The sequence below is a fragment of the Ambystoma mexicanum genome, chromosome 9 (assembly GCF_040938575.1).
Source record: "Ambystoma mexicanum isolate Mex_15411 chromosome 9, UKY_AmexF1_1, whole genome shotgun sequence".
Classification (NCBI taxonomy): domain Eukaryota; kingdom Metazoa; phylum Chordata; class Amphibia; order Caudata; family Ambystomatidae; genus Ambystoma; species Ambystoma mexicanum.
The window spans coordinates 569,364,757-569,385,146 of record NC_090931.1 but is presented as its reverse complement, the minus strand read 5'-3'; the positions used below and the strand labels follow the sequence as shown (position 1 = coordinate 569,385,146).

The 20,390-nt window shown below is 46.7% G+C and overlaps 1 protein-coding gene across 1 annotated transcript in view; it reads left to right on the top strand.

Moving 5' to 3' along the window:
* VPS53 (VPS53 subunit of GARP complex) overlaps positions 1–20,390 on the top strand; it is a 1,349,775-nt gene that overhangs the window by 921,466 nt on the left and 407,919 nt on the right. Inside the window, exon 14 of the mRNA XM_069615168.1 lies at positions 13,934–14,176. Coding sequence (XP_069471269.1) covers positions 13,934–14,176 — 243 coding nt within the window. The remainder of the gene's footprint in view (positions 1–13,933; positions 14,177–20,390) is intronic.

Below are 20,390 nucleotides of genomic sequence, written 5' to 3'. Positions count from 1 at the left end.
GTGTTGGCGACATCTCTTCCCCCCCCCCCCCCCCCAATCCCATAAAAAACAATTTAGAAGTAAAATGTAGACATAATTTCCACAAAGTAAATTACTATGAAGTAATGTGCTTCTTGGAAATTGCATTGAACCCATTGGTTTTCTCATCAGCTAAACCTGTCATCAAAGGCCATTTGGGTAGATTTTACCCCATAGTCAGTCATTCACAGCCAGTGTGGGAGCTCCGTACGGCACTGACGGTGTAGGTACACAACCCTTTTGATCTTTTTATGATTATTTTCATGATATTTATTGAGCGCAGACCTATCTTTGAGAAGCAAGGGAGCACTTTACAGAGGTATACAACAATACAGATACGCAACAGAGTGCTTTTACAGAGGTAAACAACAGTACAGATGCATAACGGAGCGCTTTTCAGAGGTAACAACAGAACAGATATACAGCGGGGTAGGATACAGAGGGGCACAGAGGAGGGGTACAGCCGCACCAGGTAGCGGGGAGCAGAGGGGCGGACAGCGTACAGGGGCCAACGTGATGGCCTAGTTGTTCAGAAGGAGCGACTCCTTAAAAGGTGGTTCTTTAGTTCTTTTCTGAATTGTAGGAGCCTTGGAGGTGAGACTGATGCTGGCAGGGAGGAGGTTACATAATCTTGGGGCGTAGGCAAAGAAGGCTTGTTTTCTGGTCCTTTCGTTTTTGCAGCAGAGGATTTCAAGTCTGTACGTGTCCTGGCTTCTAGTGGTGTGCTATCTGCCAGAGAGGCTGAGTTTCACCGCGAGGTAGCTGGGTCACTTGAGAGCGCTGACTTGAAGGGGAGCCAGTGAAGGTTGATGAGGGCGGGGGTGATGTGGTCGGATCTGCGTAGACCCTTGAGACGTGCAGCCGCATGTAAGACACTTCTCATTGGCACAAGGGATGACGACAGGAGGCCTTTGAGGAGGGCATTGCCCCCATCTAGGTGGGATAGGATCAGTGCTTGAATAGTGATCTAAAGCTATCCAGAGGAGGAAGGGCTTGACTGAGTTTCCTTATGTCTTAAAGGGTGCCGTTCCCTCATCCTTGGCTGGCATCTGTGAGTGCCTGCACCTTTGTTTTATGATTGGGGACAACTGCTTTTTCCAGGCTCACCAGGGCTTTTTTCAGCTTGTGGGGGACAGACCAAGCCTTTATCTGGCCTGTGCGTAGATATGGAACCCACTCCCTCTTCCTGCTTCTCCCTAATTCTGCCTGTAAAAGAGCCAGGTCTTCTGCTTCCCCAGGCTGTATGCTGGTTTCTGGAAAGGCCATTGGTGTAATCTCTTTATTCCTGATGAATACATGCAGAATTCTGGTTCCCAGTAAATGTGCCACTTTGGCTCCCAGAAGTGTTCTCTCGCCAAAGATAAAATCGATCAGCAAGTTTGTATCATTTGTAGATAAACATGCAGACAAATAGCTTTCAAGTAGCAGCTTTTTGTTAGTGGTGGTTTTCCAGAGCTGAGACAACATCTACCTGATTCTCTGAAATGGCTTTCCTGACACTGCAAACTGTTTTGTAGCAGGAAAAACTCTATAAAGGTATCATGTAGGTGAAGAGGACACGTTGACGTGAAGCTTTGTTTTCTTTGTCTTTGATTTGGGGTCGGGCCAGATAGGCTTTCAGGCACTCTCTTGTAGAAGGGTCCACGTAAGTTTGTCCCGTAACTGTTCCCTGCTGCAACGATGAGAAACAAGTGAGGGTGACCAGAGCATCCTCCCTACACCATCCCTAGGCCCATTATACACTGCTCCATGAGATAGCTGGCATGCTGATACCACCCTTTGTAGTCGTCACAACACTTTACCTTCAGAGGCAGTGGGGCCAGACCTCATGCACCCATCAGCTACTTGATGCTACTTTTTACACCTTCTGTTCAGAGGCAGTCCATTTCCCTAACCACAACCAGCAGCATGCTGAGGACGACATTCTACACAGTAGATGAACGTTGTAAGTCCAGAATTTGTATCTAAACTGTTATCGGTTCACCAGAAACATGGGGGGCGGGGGTAGTGACCTTGCACCACAAGTACCCAACCACCACTGGTTGTACATTTATGTTGGCTTACACTTAAAAGGCACCCTACCCTGTTCCCTCCTCCCTCAGCTAGCCTAAGGGAGACTGAGGCCAGTATCTAAAAATAGTGGGGGTACTAAGTCCACTCATGTGTACCTTCAAAGTTTGCCTTGGAAGAAGGTAAAGAAAGCCAGGCCAGAAGGGGGCGTGTGAATTGGACAGAAGCAGTGTATCCATTCATTATGTTGAGACATAAGGTGGCAAACATAGTCAAATGGAGTTTCACAAGGTAGGCACTATAGGCTCGTTTGATGGAGGTAGTGAACCCTTTAGGATGAAATGGTGTACTAATGTATGGGTTTACCTATGATCTTCAAAAAGCACATGCACACTGTATTGTACTTCGTTCATGATTGTTTGCTAACAGTGAATAGTAATCGTACATTGCACTTATCAATACAGATGAAAGTATTGAGGAGAATAGAATTATATTTTATATTTGATAAATGAAAACATTTGTCATCTAGCACCACTGCAGCAGTTACAAACTTCACAGAAATTGCTGAAACATCTACAATTGCTGCTTTACTTTGTATTGGGGTCTTATTTAGCTCAACTACTGCCGTTTGCATGGCTGTTGGTGGTTTTGTCACCTGTGAAGGAGGGTGTCTGGGTTGCTAACAGGCATAGGTGGAGGAGAGCAAAGTGATTGTTGCTAAGGTGATGGGCTTGTCATTCCGGAGAGAAAATGCTTTGGTGTTGGTACGCATACACATATTAAGAAATGTGTGATGATGTTTTGTAGGATAGTATCTCTCAAGATGAGTAGTGTTGCTTTGTGTTGAATGACAGAGCTGTCTTGCAGCCTGCTTGAGTATAATCGAGAGGCGGTGGGTTTGTTGGTCAGTGCTATGTTATGTTGTGTGGTCTTTTGTACATCTCTCATCCGCCTTTGAGCCTTGTATAGTCATGGGTGTCTCAGTTTGCAGTCCTACACGTTGTCAGGTATCGGGTAACCCATAGCATCTTCATTGCATAACCAACAGCAGTGAAAGCAATACATTTCAATTCATTAAGATAATATTGCATAGAATTATTGATTAACCATCAACTACAAGCTCCTACCACTACCAGACAAAAAGTGGTGGTTTAGCCACTACTCATCCCTGTACTCTTGCAGAGTAGTAGTCATTTCGTCACAGCTATGCCCATTTGCTTTATGTTATTGGGTCTTGTATAGGACATCTTTGGCAATTTTCATGGTCTTTTGGCACTTCAGGATCTGCAAAGGGTTGGCTAGAGGACTAACATGAAAAGAGGAGAGCAGGTCAAGGATGCTTTGTTGCAATGATATGTGCACATATGAAAAGTTAGGGCTCTGCATGGTATGTACATTTTACATATTTTGTAAGTTGCATGGCACAGTAGGTAATGAGCACTCGGGGTTGGTAATGTAAATTGTTTGTGTGTTTGCCTGTGGTGTCTGGGATAGTGTGGAGCGAGGTTGATGCAGTTGTGGTAGGCTAGTGTGCTGGTTAGGGACATTTAGTGTGAACTAGTGCCTTGGGGTGGTGTACGTTCTGTTGTGTTTCGCTGTTATTTTGGTGTGGGAGTTGTGTATTGAAATGGGTTGTCGTGGGCAGAATGATTTTCGAGGTGTCGTTCATGGTTGAAGTGTACAAAAATGTTTTTAAACTATGCTCTAGCCTTCCCCACATTTGAAACGATCGAACCCCTGAAGTGCATTCTGCTTCTTTTTCACTCCTTCACCCCCCCACCTCCTACACAAACCACCTACCTGGCTTCCTGCATCTTCTCCATTCCACCTCAACACAATCCCCAGCTAGTAACAAATCTGTGTTTTAGACTGCTATGTCAAGTCTAAAAGAAACGCAGTGAAAGAAAATCCATCATACGATCACCGGCTGGTAGTCCTTGTTCCCCGCAACATGCAGCTTTATGCCCCTTCCACTTTCTAATTGGCAATTATTTGCACGTCTTAAAGGTTATGCCAAAGACCATAGCCACCCTCCTTTACCCAAACAAAGCTTAGCCTGCAGCAATGTAACGATAGTCATGCTTAAACGAAAAGGACAGACTGGAGCAGAGCTCTTCAGAGTTGGGAAATTAGGCATTGCACATTGGGAAATGTTGATCACTAAAGATGCAGTGTTGTGGTGGGTGGGGTAATTTTGGGGATGTGGTTCATGTCCCATCAATGTTCAAATTAAAGTTTGGTGAGCAGGAGCTAAAACCACCCAGTAATCGGGAGCTATGTCTGAAGAACCATGAGCGAGCACACAGAGATCTATTAATCTAATTTAAACATGAGATACAAACTTTCACTTTTTGTGCATGATCCATTATGTTTAGTTGTCCTAATTCTTCTTTATTAACATCCTCAACCACTCAAAGGTAATGTTACATATGCATGTTTATAAGGCACCAGTTCGCCCTGTGTGTCAAAAATCGCTTGTGCTCCCTTCTTAACATCCACTGACACTCCAAAAATAGTGCCACTCTTCTTAGATGGGATTATGATTCAATCCAGTTGAGTGTGCAGCATGAACTAGAAACTGACAAAGCCAGCCATGCACCAAATCGCAGCCAGGACATTACCATGTTGGTAGGTAGCAATTAACATGCACTTTTTGTCTGTAAATCATATGATTTTTGCGCAATCTCACAGGCCCAAAGTGCTTTGCAATTAAGCATTTGCTGCTAATGTAACACTAGTTCCCGCAAACATTAATTGGGGGGATAATGGGAAGGGGGCTCACATGCAAGTAAGGCTTTGCATATCCCCCAAGGTCTCTGAAGGTGGCCCGCTAATCCCACGGTTTGCAGCATTGGCGCCCCCACCCTAAAGTTTAGGTTTAGTTGGGCCCCAGGACATATCTCAGTCTGACTTCCTGTCCCGACCCTCACACTTGTGCATTGGCTGGGTATAGGAAGTCTATCAGACTTGGAAACTGATGGGAGCAAACAACCCGATCAGTCTCTTTAAAGCTTAGATATTAACGTTTACCTGGCTTCCTTGACCTGAGCTCCACGAGGGTGAGCAGCTGCCACAAAGAGATCCACTGGACTAACCTACCAGTGCAGAAGTTGTCCCCCATGTTTGCCGCCCCCTGTCCTGGACAGTAAGCTTCCCCTATAGCTGGCTTTCTCTTAGACACTGATCCGTTCTCATTTTGTCCCGTCCTCTCCCATGACCCTACCGTCAGCATAGTGTAAAGCTCTCTCAGCCAGACCCTGCCACCACCACTTACCATCTTGGAGTGCAGCTCCTATTATAGAGAGAAAAAAAAGATATGCAGTGCAGGTGGCTTCTAGCAGTGCCATCTCCATCAGCTCCTGATATCCTGCACAATTTACCCAAAGCCTGGTAGATTGGTGCAGTCCTGTCCCTTAATGCCACCTTCCCAATATTACTCTCCGGTATGGGTGGGGACGGATGGTAAATATATTGGTGGGGACGGATGGTAAATATATTATATATAATCACACAGTGATTAAAACTTAGTATTATTCAGCCTGGATCAATAAATATTCCTGTTTTGTTATTTTAAAATAACTCCACACCTCTGCTTTGGTTAATTATTGGATCATGCAAAACAGGGGTTTCTGGGAGTCTCTCTACCGACCTCAGTCGCGTGGGAGTCTCAACCAGATTCTTTTGCTCACTATTCCTTTCACAGAAGAGAAATATCCACAACATATCAGTCTTTGTCCTGCCCAAGGGCAGTCCAGCACCTAAATGCTAGGCAATTCTCTTCTGAAGAAGAGTACCAACAGCAAGCCCAGACAAGTGTTTCGGCCTGGCTGGGCCTCATCAGTGAGGTGGAGCTGTGCCTCTCTAAGAACAGTGAGCAAGGGGTCCACATCTGTATTACCCTCTATTGAGTGGAACAACAGAACTTTAGAAATGTGCAATATGCTCACACAGATAAAGTACAGGGAGATCTATGGTTTGCTTGGGATAACACACTTTAGTGGTGAAGTTGGGTTTTGATACCTGCCTGCAACTTAAGCACTTGGCCACATATCTTCTCCGGTCTAGTCGGGAGAAATGTATTTGGCTTTCAAGAACACTGTATTATATAGGTGACTTGAAGTACACAAATCATAATAAAACAACTTAACACAAATCTCTAAGGATTCATATATTGGTTAAGAAAATAGAGCATGATTGTAGCTGTATTTTTCCAGCATTGAATGGAAGACTTCGACTAACAGAATGCAAAGTAATGCGAGGCTAAAACGTGTCGTGTGTACTCCTAGTTCCCGCCCCCTTTTCTCCATACTTGTGGGACGTTCCGTCCTTCGGGACGGGACCGGAGCACTTTTGTAAAAAAGCATCAAAATTGAAAAATGTTTGTCCTTCTATTACGTGGCCGTATCGCCACCACCCTGAGCTCTGCCCTGCGCATTACCCTTCAGTCCTTTTCTCTGCGTGGTCAGGGCTGGCCGCAATAGCATCACTGGGATTCTTTTCTGTATTCCCTTTGTCCTTCCTTCCTGCTCCGGTTCCGCGGTCATCCATCCGTCTATGCTGGACCGTCTGGGATTCTTTTCCTGTTCTTCATGTGAACATTGCTTCGCTAGGGCGGATCCCCATTCTCTCTGCTTGGAGTGTCTGGGCCTGGACCATCGTTGGGGACTCGTGTTTCTACTGCGACTCCCTCTCCGTCTGGGAACTCCAACGTTGTCTTCTTCGGTGGGAGGAAGTGTCAGCGCATTCCAGCTCCTCATTTCCAGCTTTTCATTGACGAAAAGAAGAAACGCCTTGTAAGTTCTTTAGGCCAGGGGACTCCTTCCCATGGGCTTCCAGGTCCTAGAGGGGCTCGCTTAACTCTGTCACCAGGGGTTCCCCTGAGGTGCCTCGTAGGCCTAATAGGCGCACCAGAGTGTTCTCAGAGGGTTCCCATGGCAGACCTGCCAAAACCATTTACGTTCCGAGGGTCACCTGTTAGGTGCTAAAGTTCAGCCCAGTTCGTCTGCGGCTCTGGATACCGGGGTTCTCCCTGATGTCTCCATTTCTGGAGCTTTCCACACTGACACCGGGGTACGCCATGATATCTCCGTTTCCGGAGCTTCCCATACCAAGCCACGGCTTGAGTCCCCTCTTGAGGGAGCCATTAGTACCGGGGTGAAACCCGAGGTTCCTCTTCTTGAGGTTAAGGTCACTACCGAAAGAACCGAGAGATTGGTTTTGAAGGTCTTGTCTGTGAGGTGGATTTCTCAACATTCCCGTGCTCAGGGTCGCTGTGATACTGGTTCTCTCGAGGGGGCAAAGGAGGTGGCCACGGACCATAATGGAGCCTCTGGAGGCTACATTTGGGGCGATCTCTAAGATGTCTAGTAAACATCTGAGGCCTCCCAGGACCGGCTCTGCCGTGGATCCTTGTGTCAAGGCGAAGGTGTTGCTTAAGTCCCCTGACTCACCCGAGGAGACAATTGCCTCATCTACACATGTGACGCAGTTCTCTTCAGGTGTCGACAAAATGGCGGCCCAACTGCCTTGGTCCACGGTGGCCATTTTGGACACCTCCCTTACACCTACGGTCACGACGTCTGGTGCTGGGAGCATTCCTTTTGGGGCTGAGCAGCCGTTTCCACACCTTGTGGATAACAAAAACCCGTTCTGCCCTTCTTATGACTGGCGAGCTCGGGCACCATTGCCTCATACAGTCTTGCTTCCTCCTGCTTCTGCTCCACTGGTCTATGTGGACCCGGCCAGTGGTGGGCCTTCCTGGGAACCATCCTCCTTGCTTTCTTGGTGGTATGCCCCTTATGAGCAGCCTCTGCCTGCCCCAACTCCAAAACCACCTTTTTGGGGAAGTTTCAGATGCTCATGCACTCTGATCCATGAAGGAGTATTTTAAGGGTCAAGAAAATGTACCCTGAACCTCCTGTTCCACCTTCCGGGCCCGGCTGTTCCTACACATCCGACGGTGGTTCCACCTCTTCCTCTTGGCCCACCTCCGCCTCTTCCTCTTCTGCCTCTGTTGTCCTCTATATAGAAGACACTGGCGGAGCATGATAGCACTTTAAAACCTGAGGCGTTGCTTGTGGCGGACCAAACGTCCGTTTACGCTTTACCGGATGACCCTCAAACGGATCAGGATATCGATGAACAGCCCCGCTCTGCGAGAGCATTCCATGACCGGGTCCTGGATATGATGGCCCTCCTTGATATTCCAGTACCTGAGGCCCCCACTCTGCAGGAGGGGGTGCTTTCGGGAGCATTTACCCTGTCACCTAAATAGCGCACTGACCTGTTCCTTCAGAAGGACGTTTTGGCTGAGGCCCGTAAGGTCTGGGATAAACCCCACACCGGGCTGCACATCAACAAAAAAATTAATGCTCGATACAGGCTTCACACATCTTGGGAAATGCGTTATCGTCTTGTCCGCTCCCTTCCTCAACGGTGGTGGCTGCGGCCACTCTTCAGTCTAAGCCGGCCTCTGCATCTTCAACGGTTGCGGCTCAAATACTGTCCAAAGAAGAAAACATTCTGGACTCCAATTCGGCGCTCCAACTTCGTCAAGCAAACACCAAGCTCATCCTGGCAGCAGCCAATCTCAGGTTGTGGAAAGAGTTGGCCGGTTTCCAGGAGTGTATTCCTACGGATAGGCTAGATGACTTTAAAGCTAGTTTCTCAGATGCCAGAGTCTTTGCACAGGATCTGCTGGAAGCTGCGGCTCACCATGTAAATACCTCAGCTCGAGGCCTTATGGTGGGGATTGACACCTCCCACCAGGCGTGGCTCCATGCGACGAAGTTTTCGAAGGGGGTGCAAGACAAAGTTCTGGACCTTCCTTTTGACGGCCAGAAATAGTTTAATTCTTCTATGGATGAGGAACTCGCAAAGAATAAAGCGAGTACCCAAACCGCCAAATCTTTGTCGGTCCTGGCGAAGCCCCGGCTAAGGCCCCTTATACACAGAGGTCAGGGTCTCACACTCGATCCTTATCTGGGTTCAGGGGGTTTCAGGGCCGCTGTGCGTGCCAAACTGAAACTCCGGGTGGCGGCACCCGCCGAAAGCAACAACGGCAAGGTGGCCAGTTTTTCTCTCTGCCATCAGTCTCCTCTCCAGGGGCAGGTAGTCTCCCTGCCGACAAATCAGCCAAATTATATTTTTGTCGGTCGCACGAAACTCCAGTGGGAGGACGAATCTCGTCTCATCTGGAGGTGCGGCAAACCATCACCGATGACCGGTGGGTTGTGTCCATCGCTCAGGTGGGCTTCCGCTTTCCCCTCCCTCTGACCCAACCCTTCAACCCTCCCTTTCAACAGATCGGGTTGCCCTCCCTCAGAGCCGAAGTACAGAAGCTTCTAGACCTCAGAGCAGTGGAACCTGTTCCCCCTCGGGGAGCAAGGGGAGGGTTTCTACTCCCATCTGTTCAGTGCCCAAACCCAACCAGGCTGGCCTGCGCACTATTCTCGACCTTTCCCAGTTCAACTTTTCTCTTCCCCAAGAGAAATTCAAGATGATCACGCCTTGTGAAATACAGTCCTCTCTTCAAAAGGGCAATTGGCTCAGTGTGGTGGACCTTCCGGACGCTTACATGCACATCCTGATATGAAGACCACATCGAAAATATCTGCAGTTCTCCCTGGGAGGGGAGCACTTCCAGTTCTGCCTGCTCCCTTTTGGTCTCAGCTCGGCACCACATGTCTTTACGGAGATGTCGGTCATCGCAGCTTTCCTTCAGCTACCGTTCATGTGTACCTATATTTGGACGATTGACTGCTGCCCAGCCCCTGCGCATAGACAGCGTCCAACAATCTCCAGTCTCTCCTCCAGCTCCTGTTTTGCCTTGAGCTGATAGTGAACTGGCAGAAGTCTTCCATGACGGTCTATCAAGACCTGATTCTCCTGGGTATCTGTTGGAATACGGTCAGTACCAAGGTGTTCTTAATGGCAGACAGGATTGCGGACCTATCAGCCACGTGCCAGCTTTTCCTCCAGACTTCGTACATGACAGCTTGGTGGTTTCCAGAGACTTCTGGGCCTCATGGCTTCTTGCGTGTTAGCTCCTCCTCTTGCACGTCTGATGAGACGCACCCAGATGGCCCTTCGGAGCTCTTGGTCTCAGGCTTCGGGCCCAGATTCCAAGATAATTCCAGTTACGCCCTCCTTGATGACGGATCTGTAATGGTGGTCTTTGACTGACAATGTTTCTGTGGGAGCCTCCTTCCAGGAGCCCTGCCCACAAGTGATGATTACCATGGACTCCTCCCTACTGGGGTGGGGCACGACATTGGTCCTCTCAGAGTGTTCGACTTTTGGTCGATTCAGGACAGGCAGTTTCATAACAATTATCTGGAACTCCTGGCTGTTTTTCTGCCGCTCAAAGCTTTTCAGCCGTCCATCACGGACAAAGTAGGTCGTATTCGCACTGACAATTTGGTGGCAATGTTTTACATCAACAAGCAGAGTGGCACCAAGTCACCTCTCATTGTGGACCCATACAGATTTGGGAATGGGCCATCCAGCACAATGTTTGGCTACTGGCTGTGCACATCCCGTGCCACATCAATGTGACTGCAGAATCGCTCAGCCACCAGTCTGAAGCCAGTTACGGGTGGGTATCGAACACAAGTGTTCCGTTTGCCATTTTTCGTCACTGGGGCAAACCAGAGGTGCACCTCTTTGTGACCTTTACAAATGGGAAACTTGCTATGTATGCATCCAGGAACTTTCTCTGGGTCTCTTCCCTGGGGGACGCTCTCGAGATTCTGTGGCACAACATGAAAGCTTATGCGTTTTCTCCACTGCCTCCGATTCATCGGGCACTCCGCAAGCTCAGGGGAGCATCGAACTGCACTCTCCTCTTCATAGTTCCTTGGTGGCTAGCCAGATTCTGGTTCTCAGAATTTCAGCATCTGTCCATTCTTCCTCCGAACAGATTGCCATTGATTCTGGACCTGCTTCACCAGTGCGATCACCAGATGTGGTACCCCTCCCCACAATCGTTCAGCTTGGCCGCCTGGTTTCTGAATTCAGATCGTTAGCGCAGTACAAGCTGTCCGAGGACAATATGCGCATTATCCAAGCGGCCAGGAAACCTTCTACGAGATCTCAATATAGGAAAAAGTGGCTCACTTTTTACCAATGGTGTTTAGCTAAGCAGCTCGACCCCAGGCACGCTACGATTGACACTGTTCTTTCGTTCATGTCTCATCTCGGCGCTCCAGGCATCCACATCATGTCTTGCAGGACTTACTTGTCGGCTATTGCCGCCTACCTGTCCAGTGACAGTTGTTCTTTTTCTTTGACTAATCCAGTCATTAAAAGACATTTTGTGGGTCTGTTACATCTTTTTACCAGTACGCAATCCTCATCCCAAATGAGATTTGAATGTGGTCCTCACGGCCTTATGCCATAAACCATTTGAGCCCATGGCCACTACTGATCTCAAATACTTTTCTTGGAAGGTTGCCTTCTTGATCGCAGTGACATCGCCGAAGCGAGTAAGCAAGCTCCAAGCTCTGTCTGTGGAACACCCGTTCCTCACCTTCCATAAGGATAAGGTTGTGCTCCGCACTCATCCTTCTTTCTCCCCAAAGTGGTTGCCGATTTTCATTTGAATCAATTGATCTCTTTACCTGTTTTTTTCTAAATCTGGCATCAGATGCAGAGAGAGTCTTACACAACCTGGATGTCAGGCGAGCCCTAAAGTTTTACCTTGATAGAACGAGTGAACTCAAGGGCTCCTCACAACTCTGTGTAACATTCGGAGACCTGAAAGGGAATCCTGCTTCTAAGGCAACTATCTCCCAATGGGTGGCCTTCTGTATTTCTGAAGCCTATTTCATCAACCTCCGAAGGGCATCCATGCTCATCTTGTATGTGGCAAAGCAGCTGCTGTTGCCTTCCAAAAGTATGTTCCTTGGGAAACCATCGCCAAGGTAGCTACATGGGCTTCCCCATCAGCTTTTTGTAAGCATTACTGCTTGGACCTGAGCTCCAGGGCTGATGCCCAGTTTGGTCAGGCCGTCTTGAAGAATTTATTCCAGTAAGGGGGTTTTCCATCCACCCGAGCTAACTCGGTGCATGCTTGGGAATGTCCCACAAGTATGGAGGAAAGGGGACAGAACGTAGGAGTATAACAAAGTTACTCACCGTAGTGACTATCTTACTCCTAGTCCACAGTCCCCTTTCCTCCATACGCCTGCCCCCTGCCCCTCTAAAAAGTATCCTCTATCATTGCTTAAATGGTCTCAGAACTGGCGATAGAAAAGGTCTGAAAGGCGAGGCACGGCAGGGTTACGCCACATGCTTTACAAAAGTGCTCCGTTCCTGTCCCGAAGGACGTAATGTCCCACAAGTATGGTGGAAGGTGGACTATGGACTAGGAGTAAGATAGTCAGTACAGTGAGTAACTTTATTTTTGCAAATGAAAATTCACGACTTTGGGACACAATTAAAGATGCAATGTTTTAAGTTTGCAGGCTTGAGATCATTGTTTTGTGCACACACAATGATTATATAATGTGAAGAAAATGTGAAGTTCCACAAAAATAAATCAAATGTGTGTGTCAAATAGGCACACATCATGAAAATAAGAGTGGGTTTAAAACTAGTTTGTATAGTTCCATTTCTTTGTCTACCAAGACGTCATAGATTTGGATAGCTAACAGGAGTTGCATGTAGGCGCCTAGAAGCAAAGGTAACCTTGACTTCTTATCACCCATGCATTGCACTTACAAGAACTTCCTAAATCAGGTGTGTGGCTGGCACACTTGGCCATGCCCCCAAAGGGTTGTATGTCTCGCACCTAATTTCACATTACACCTATCCTTAATGTTGAGAACCGTCAGTGCCTTTGTTCATTACTGCTGTGACAGCGCTGCATTAGATTTTCATGGCTTTTCTGACCCAGTTGAATCTGCAACATGTGACAGTGAGATTTAACTAGCTTCTACTGTCTTTGGCCTTTCGTTTTTTTTCAAGTATACAAATTAGTTGTGAAGTGGAAAATTAAATATTGACTGGGAATACAACTGAAAACTGGTTAATCACATGATGGGGAAAATTGGAGTGCCAAATCTATGTATATTCACCACTGCCTAATGTAATCCTGATTGAGCCAGATTGTTAAAAATATCCAGTCTCCCAGAAAGGTTATAAGTGTTTTGATCTACATCAAAATATCCCCATGTCAGCAGACGGACAGTAAAAGTTTGACTACCTACAAAGCCTGGAACGCCTTGTATGTCTATTTAAATACATCAAAATAGCCCCTCCATGTCACAGGATAGCCAGTAAAAGCTCAAGCTGTTGCAAAGGTCAACATGTCTTGTTTAAAATGAAAAATGCTTTCAATTTTGACAGTTAAACACTGTCAGGTTAAAATATTTACATGAGGGGGTGGGGGGGTTCTTTCACAGTCACAGACTGCACCTTCCTTTTCCCATGCAAACCAAGATAAACTGAAATCTCTGAAATACAGGCTTCAATTCAATGTTTTCCTTTTATTCAGATTGCCTTGGTTTTATAAAAAGAGGTTTCACCCCCTCTACATCTGTTTCATGCGTGTTCACAACTGTGCCCTTTCCTAATTTCATGTATTTCTCAGCCAGATCTGGTTGTCAAACTTAAAATGTCTTGTCGAAATATTTACTCTTTCGTACATACTGACCGCAAAATGTCTATTTTGAGCATGCTTACCTTTTGTATGTATACCTTATGACTCCAAACCTAAATAACATAATTTGCTGGGGTGCATTGATTCCCACTCATGCACAAGCACTATTTAATTCATTGGTACTCTTGTTAATTGAAGAATTATGTAGTGTCTCTTCTATTATGTGGTTTCAGATAATATGTAACATTTTCAAGCAACAATCTGGTGTTTTTTGTTTTCTAATATGATTTCTTTATTCACTAGGAATCTTGGGGAGCTCATTGATAGATTTGTTGCTGATTTCAAGGCTCAAGGCCCCCCACGATGCAGTACGGATGAAGGCGGGGCAGTCCTGCCAAGCTGCGCAGACCTTTTCGTATATTACAAGAAGTGCATGGTTCAGTGTTCGCAGCTCAGCACTGGGGAACCTATGATCGCTCTTAGCACCATCTTTCAGAAGTATCTGAGAGAATATGCCTGGAAAATCCTCTCTGGAAACCTGCCCAAGTGAGTTTACTGTTCTACAGTGGAATCTGATGAGATGTATGCCAAGAGAGAATGAGCTCTGAAATGGATGCAGCAGGGCTGCTGATCATTGAGTACCACATCTCCAAGCTGTGTACACAATAGGAATGTAGGATGTGCCCCCAGTAGATGGGCACATCTCCCTTTGCGTCATTGAGTATTTAGGTGTTTCAAAGTAATGGTAAACAAAACCGGTGGCCACAGTCTGTGGAACACTTGCATCCCCTGCACACCAAGTGGTATTGTGCAAAAAATAATAGTTTAATGTATTAGTCTCAATTGTTATGTAAATGAATTCAATCACACATTGGTTTAAAAAAATGTTTTAAGGCATTTATGACTTCAGAAATGTACATATTCATCACACGCTGGTCATCAAAGTTTTATAAAACACGTACAATTCAAAAGATATCTGCTCTATGCGTTTTGGGACTGTTGTCCCTTCTTCAGGAGCAAAAATTCATGCTATGTTTCATTTGGGAACCTTCACAGTAATCTATAATTTCAGATAAAGAGTAGTAAATAAAGTTTTTAGCATGGGGAATTAATATATTCATACATGCGAATATCATAACATAGTGTGTCTCTCATGACCCGTCCCTGTTCATTCACCTGGTGTAGATCAGGATATGATATACCAAGTTGATATCTTCATTTCTTAAATACTGGGTAACAGTTGCTCATCAACCAGTGTGGTGACTAGGGAATTACTACAGTTATCAGAGACTTAGATCAACTCTTTTGGTACATAGTGTTCTGTATCAGGGGTACAAGTCATCTTACCACGAATAAAGACTGTCTGTTGTCGAGTTATGCCTGATTATCTATTTGTGTCTACTGCCCTTGTCTTTGTTCTACCTGTTGAAAGTAATATCTCATGAGTCCTCAAAGTCATTCTGCCCAGGGTATGAAACAGCTCATGATCACAAACATTATATGTTCATTATTCTCTAACATACCTTCACTCCCACTTCTAGGAATAATAATGCCCAATTAGGATATATAGAAAAGTGGTGGCGAATGCTGGCTTGCTGGGTCTGCAAGAATAAAAGTGGAACCTAGACCTAGCAAGTGCTAATGCATGATATCAGGTGTATAATGACTGCATTATGAAGTCCATGGTGCATGTTCGGATGGGTAAAAGCTAGAACACTGGCAGGTAATGTTTTTGTCACTCCTACTCAACCCCTGCACCGTGCGAGGTTCCTGTGGTATTGCAAAGGGTAGAAAAGATCCATATAATGAGCTCTGGGTGTCTTCGAATGATCGCAGGTGTCACAGCTTGCTATGTATTCTTGGGTTTACTTTTGCATTCAATTGAAATCTCTAGTGCCAGGCACATGGTGGCATATTTGAAGGAAATCTATTGGCTATTCAGTGTAGGCCAACCACAGTTTGGTATGTAGAAATAGTGCATCTTTCTCCTGGCAGCAAGGGACATCTTTGAGGAATGTTTTGGTTTGCACATTAATGACAGGGGTCCTCAACTCTTATTTGTAATCCCAGAAGAGACTCCTGGTCAATATGATGATCCATCCAATTCTTGGACAGGAGTGGTATGCCTTCAGGTACATCTGCGGAATTCTGGCGTGCACATGTAAAGCATCTGTTTTTTGTTCTGGGATGGGATGCAGTACGGGAGGAACTACAAGTGCGACAAGAAATAAATCTGCCGGGACTCTTTGGTCACCTCCTCAACTGTTTGTAGAAATCGTAAGTTATGGCAATGACAGTCAGGGGTACCAAGCCCTTTCCAGCAGTCCAACCCCAGACTAGAAAGGCTGCATTGTGGACACGCAGTTCTTTCTCAAAGATGCTTTAATATAATTTTGCAGAATTCAGCATTCAAGAATGGTAGACCACTGAATGGGTCTGAGATTTCCGGGTCCTTCTTTCTGAAGACTGTGCCAACAACACAATTGGATGCATCCACCTACACAATTAAGGGCAATGCCAGCTCAGGGTTCTCAAGATTGGAGCAGAGGGAAATCCCATGTTTAGGGTATTAAATATGGCTTCACTCATGCCTCCCCATGGAAAGAGCCTTCCTTTCATCAACAGTATCATAAGTAATAACTGACAGGAAGATTCTGGGATTAAGCATGTAGAAGTTGGCAAATCAAGTCACTTTTGTAATTCCTTCAGATTCCTGGGGCAGGTCAATTTGAGGATCACTTGAATCTTTCTTGAGTCTATATTCATACCCTTGGGGCTGAGTATGTAACCCAAATAGCAATATGTGACTGAGGAATGGTGCATTTTGGCTTACAGATCGTGAGGCAGTGAAGCTCCTCCTTGATATCTTGTGATACTGCTGGGCTGTTGAAAACACCAAGTTACCATTAGCTAGATCTCAATGTGTGCAGAATGTGGTTTTCCGTTCATCCCTAGGGTAGATGCAGACAACATAGTAGGCTTTCTTGCGGTTGCGGCCTAACGTTTTACATAAACTGACTGCCTTGGTTTGGTCCAACAGTTCCCGGAGTAAGTAGAAGGGATTCCTGTTCCTCGTGGTGATGGCCCTTAAATTGGCGATAGTAAACACAGTTAATTCTCATTTTTTGGGGGAATGAAGAATGTGGGAGACTCTACAGATGAAGATGCATGAATTCTTCAGCCAAGTTTCAAACGATTTTCCAAGAGCTCTTGGATTCACTTTCCTTATGTAACATTGGTGTAGAGCGAGTCCATAGTGTGGGAGCTTGGGTCAGTCTTCGAGTGTTGGCCCTCAAGATATTCTTGTCAAGCTGTCCTCCTCCCACCAAAAAGAGGACATGCTAGCACAAGCGCACTGTGCTATAACGGATCTGAGCTGCAACTCTATCAAGACTTGGCGGCCTCACGCAGGCGAAAAGGGACAGTGACCAGAGAACTCAACAACTAACATATTAAATATAAATGGCTTTTCCCTTTTGGTCTGCAATTCAAAGTTGACATGCCGGATGCACTAAATTTCCACCTTTTAGTTGGGATGACATATTCTAAATGTCTACATGGCGCACACTTATTCAAAAGACTCGATCTTGTGAGATCCAGGGCCTCCACCGTGGAAGGCAGCTAATTCTTGGAAAAACATCTCACCATGGAGGAAAGCAACTGCCAAGTCCAAAGACACTATTTGAATGAGAGTGCCTGTTTACCTATTTTGCTTGTGTTCTGATTCCATGTGCAGAATAGAATATTGCAGGTGGAGGAGGGAGGCGGGAAAGGAAAGGGGAATATGGTGTGACGATTCACCTATTCTCTCTAATTCTCCCCAGAGGGGAGCCCTTTCCCATTGGGCGTGGGAGGTGAGACCGCTACCCCATTTGTCCCCCATGGGCTGGTAACATGCAGGAGGACCACATGGCGATGAACTCCCCTCTTGGGTATAAGGATGCGAGTCTGAGATGCAACCCCTTCAACTCTCAAGCCCTCAAGTTGACAAGCACACCACATGAAGTTGGGGTTAAGAACCTGGCTCTGAGGCATCGCATCGCTAACCCTCAACCCCACAATCCGATAATAACACCTGGTTGTTCTAGGGGTAACAATTATCACTCCATGACTGTGCCTTACCATTGTTTTACTGTGGAGTCCCCAAAATCTATAAAGAGTTCCTTTAGCATGCTAATATGTGCCACTGTGATAACAGTTCTTCGAAGTCTGTTGGTCATGATGTTAATAAGATACCTAAATCAGGCTGATTAGGTAATTCTACCTTTTCTGTTGACACCACCAGGAAGAAGCAGACTGAGGCGAAGAATGACGGGAACCTAGATAATCCAAGTACTGGGACAAGGTGGAACACAGGAACGGTGAAGAGCAATACCAAGAAGGAACTGCAGCAGTATCGACTTCTGCAGAGGTGTTATTCCATATACGCCATAAACACTGAGCAAGGACAGCCTGCCGGAGAGAGACAGCCAACCAAGACTAGAGACTGGGAAGCCCAGGAAGCACGAAGGAGACAGAGGCTGGCAGACGGGGACAAGGACGCAAGAATCAGCGTCCAAACTGTCACTCCAAGGACTGGGCAAGAGATCCACAAGGAAAAGGAACCAAGACACAGATAAGCCTATACAACCCTCCGAACAGGAGAAGGACCCCAGGAAGAACTGGCCATGCATCCTGGGTACAGAAAAGGTAACGGGAGAGTCGCGAGGACAGTAGGGGCCGAAAGGTGTGGGAGGCGCAAACCCGATACCAAGATTACGAGCAGGACTATCTTCCTCATGCCAGTACTTAGCAAGCGAGGCAGCCAAGAGGACATAAAGAGAGTGGGGGAGAGAAACCGGGGTCGAGGACCCCACCCAAGAGAGTGATAGGAATCATCTTCCACATGACAGTTATTGGTAGGGAAATGAACCAACCCGGTCAAACCAAAGATGAAGAGAAATCAGGGTTGAGGACCCAACCTAAGAGTGATGCAAGTTACCTTCCTTGTTGAAGTATTTAGCAGGGAAGTAAACCAAGTGGACCAAACCAAAGAAGAAGAGAAACAAGGGGGGAGGACCCAAACCAAGAGAGTGATAAGCGTCATCATCCTCATGGCAGTATTTGACAGGAAATGGAACAACTAGACCAAACCAAAGAAGAAGAGAGAAAACAGGGTCACGGACCCTCGCAGATGAGGAGAGGACCAGGGGAAAGGAGTCATTCCCCCCTAGTCATAAGAGATTGTGTCATAACTACCAGGAGAAGAGTCATTCTCCTGGTAACGTGGACTGGGAAGAAGGTCCAACAAGCCTGGGAAATGGAGCCATTCAACCGGGAAAAATTGCAACCGAATGCTAGGAGAAGGGACGCATTCCTCTGGCCCAACAAGGGAACAATGTGTATATTTTTGGAACTTTGTGACCTGGGGAAGGGAGTTATTCTTCTGGCCCACCTAAGTAGACATTGCATGGAACTTTGAATATAACCCAGGGGAAGGGAGGCATTCTCCTGTGGTCAGCATAGTGCTGTTTTTTTATCAGTTTATAGTGTAAGGATCAGAAGTAGGGTTTTGTTGACAGAGGACGGTAGAGACTTTTTTAACTTTAAGAGACATCCTGACAGTCTCCTTAGATCTTTAGTTGGGGCAGGGAAACCCCTCTTAGAAATAGTGAATGGTAGGTTTTCTCTAACTTTACTTTTACTAATAAGTCTTTAGCCCCAAATATGCCACCTTTGTGTCAACGTCCTGCTTCTGCACCCTTGCAGTGGATTGAGGGGAAGCAGAGGCATGGCCGACTACCCTGGAGGGGGGCTCGTTCTCCTGCCAAACACTCCTCTGATATCTGTCTCCTTCTTGAAAACTTTGATCTCGACATCCTCGCCCTTAACGAGACGTGATTCAATGCCAGCTCTGCCACTGCTCTTGACACTCTCCTTCTTGAGGGCTACAAAATCCTCTCCAAACCCAGGCCCAACCAGTCTGGAGGTGTAGTGGCCCTGATTTTCCCTGAGTGGGTCCCTGGTTCTATCATGCCCACTCAATCGTACCCCTCTTTTGAATGCTTCGCCTGTAGGCGTGGGGTCTCTCCTACTCTCTCACTCACCCTTGCTACCATCTACAGGCCCCCAGGCCCTACCTCTCTCTTCCTCTCTGAATAGGCCGACCACATCTCCTCCCTTTTGACCTCTTCTTCCAAACTCCTCCTCCTCTGTGACTTCAACATCCACCTCGACTCTCCTGAATGAGCCTCCTTACTGTTCTGTGACCTCTGTGACTCCCTCTCTCTCACTATTCTACCTTCTGGTCCGACCCACTCAGCCGGACACACTCTCGATGACTTCATCTATGGAGACATCCCTCTCTCTAACTCAGTCACAACCCCCCTTTCCTGGTCTGACCACTCTATCCTGTCCTCCCGCCTGGGGTCCCTCGACCCTCTGTCTGAACCTCCCCCCGCACTGCCAGCCTCCTTTTGCCGTCATTCGACCCATGAAGCGAGTGTAAGTCGCTGCTTTTGCATCCACTTTCATCCCCCCTCCAATCCCTTCTTCTGATTTTCTCTCTGTCCTCACTAACCTGCACCTCGCCATCTCCAACTCCCTCAACATCCTTGCCCCTGTCATGAGGATCCGTCTGAAACCTGCTTTCAAGTGTAACAGCTGTTTTGATTCCGATCTAGCATCTCTGAAACTTAAGTGCAGAGTTGCAGAAAGGAAATGGCAGACCTCAGGCTCATCCTCTAACAAACTGGTTTGTCGCCTGCTCCAAATGCAATAT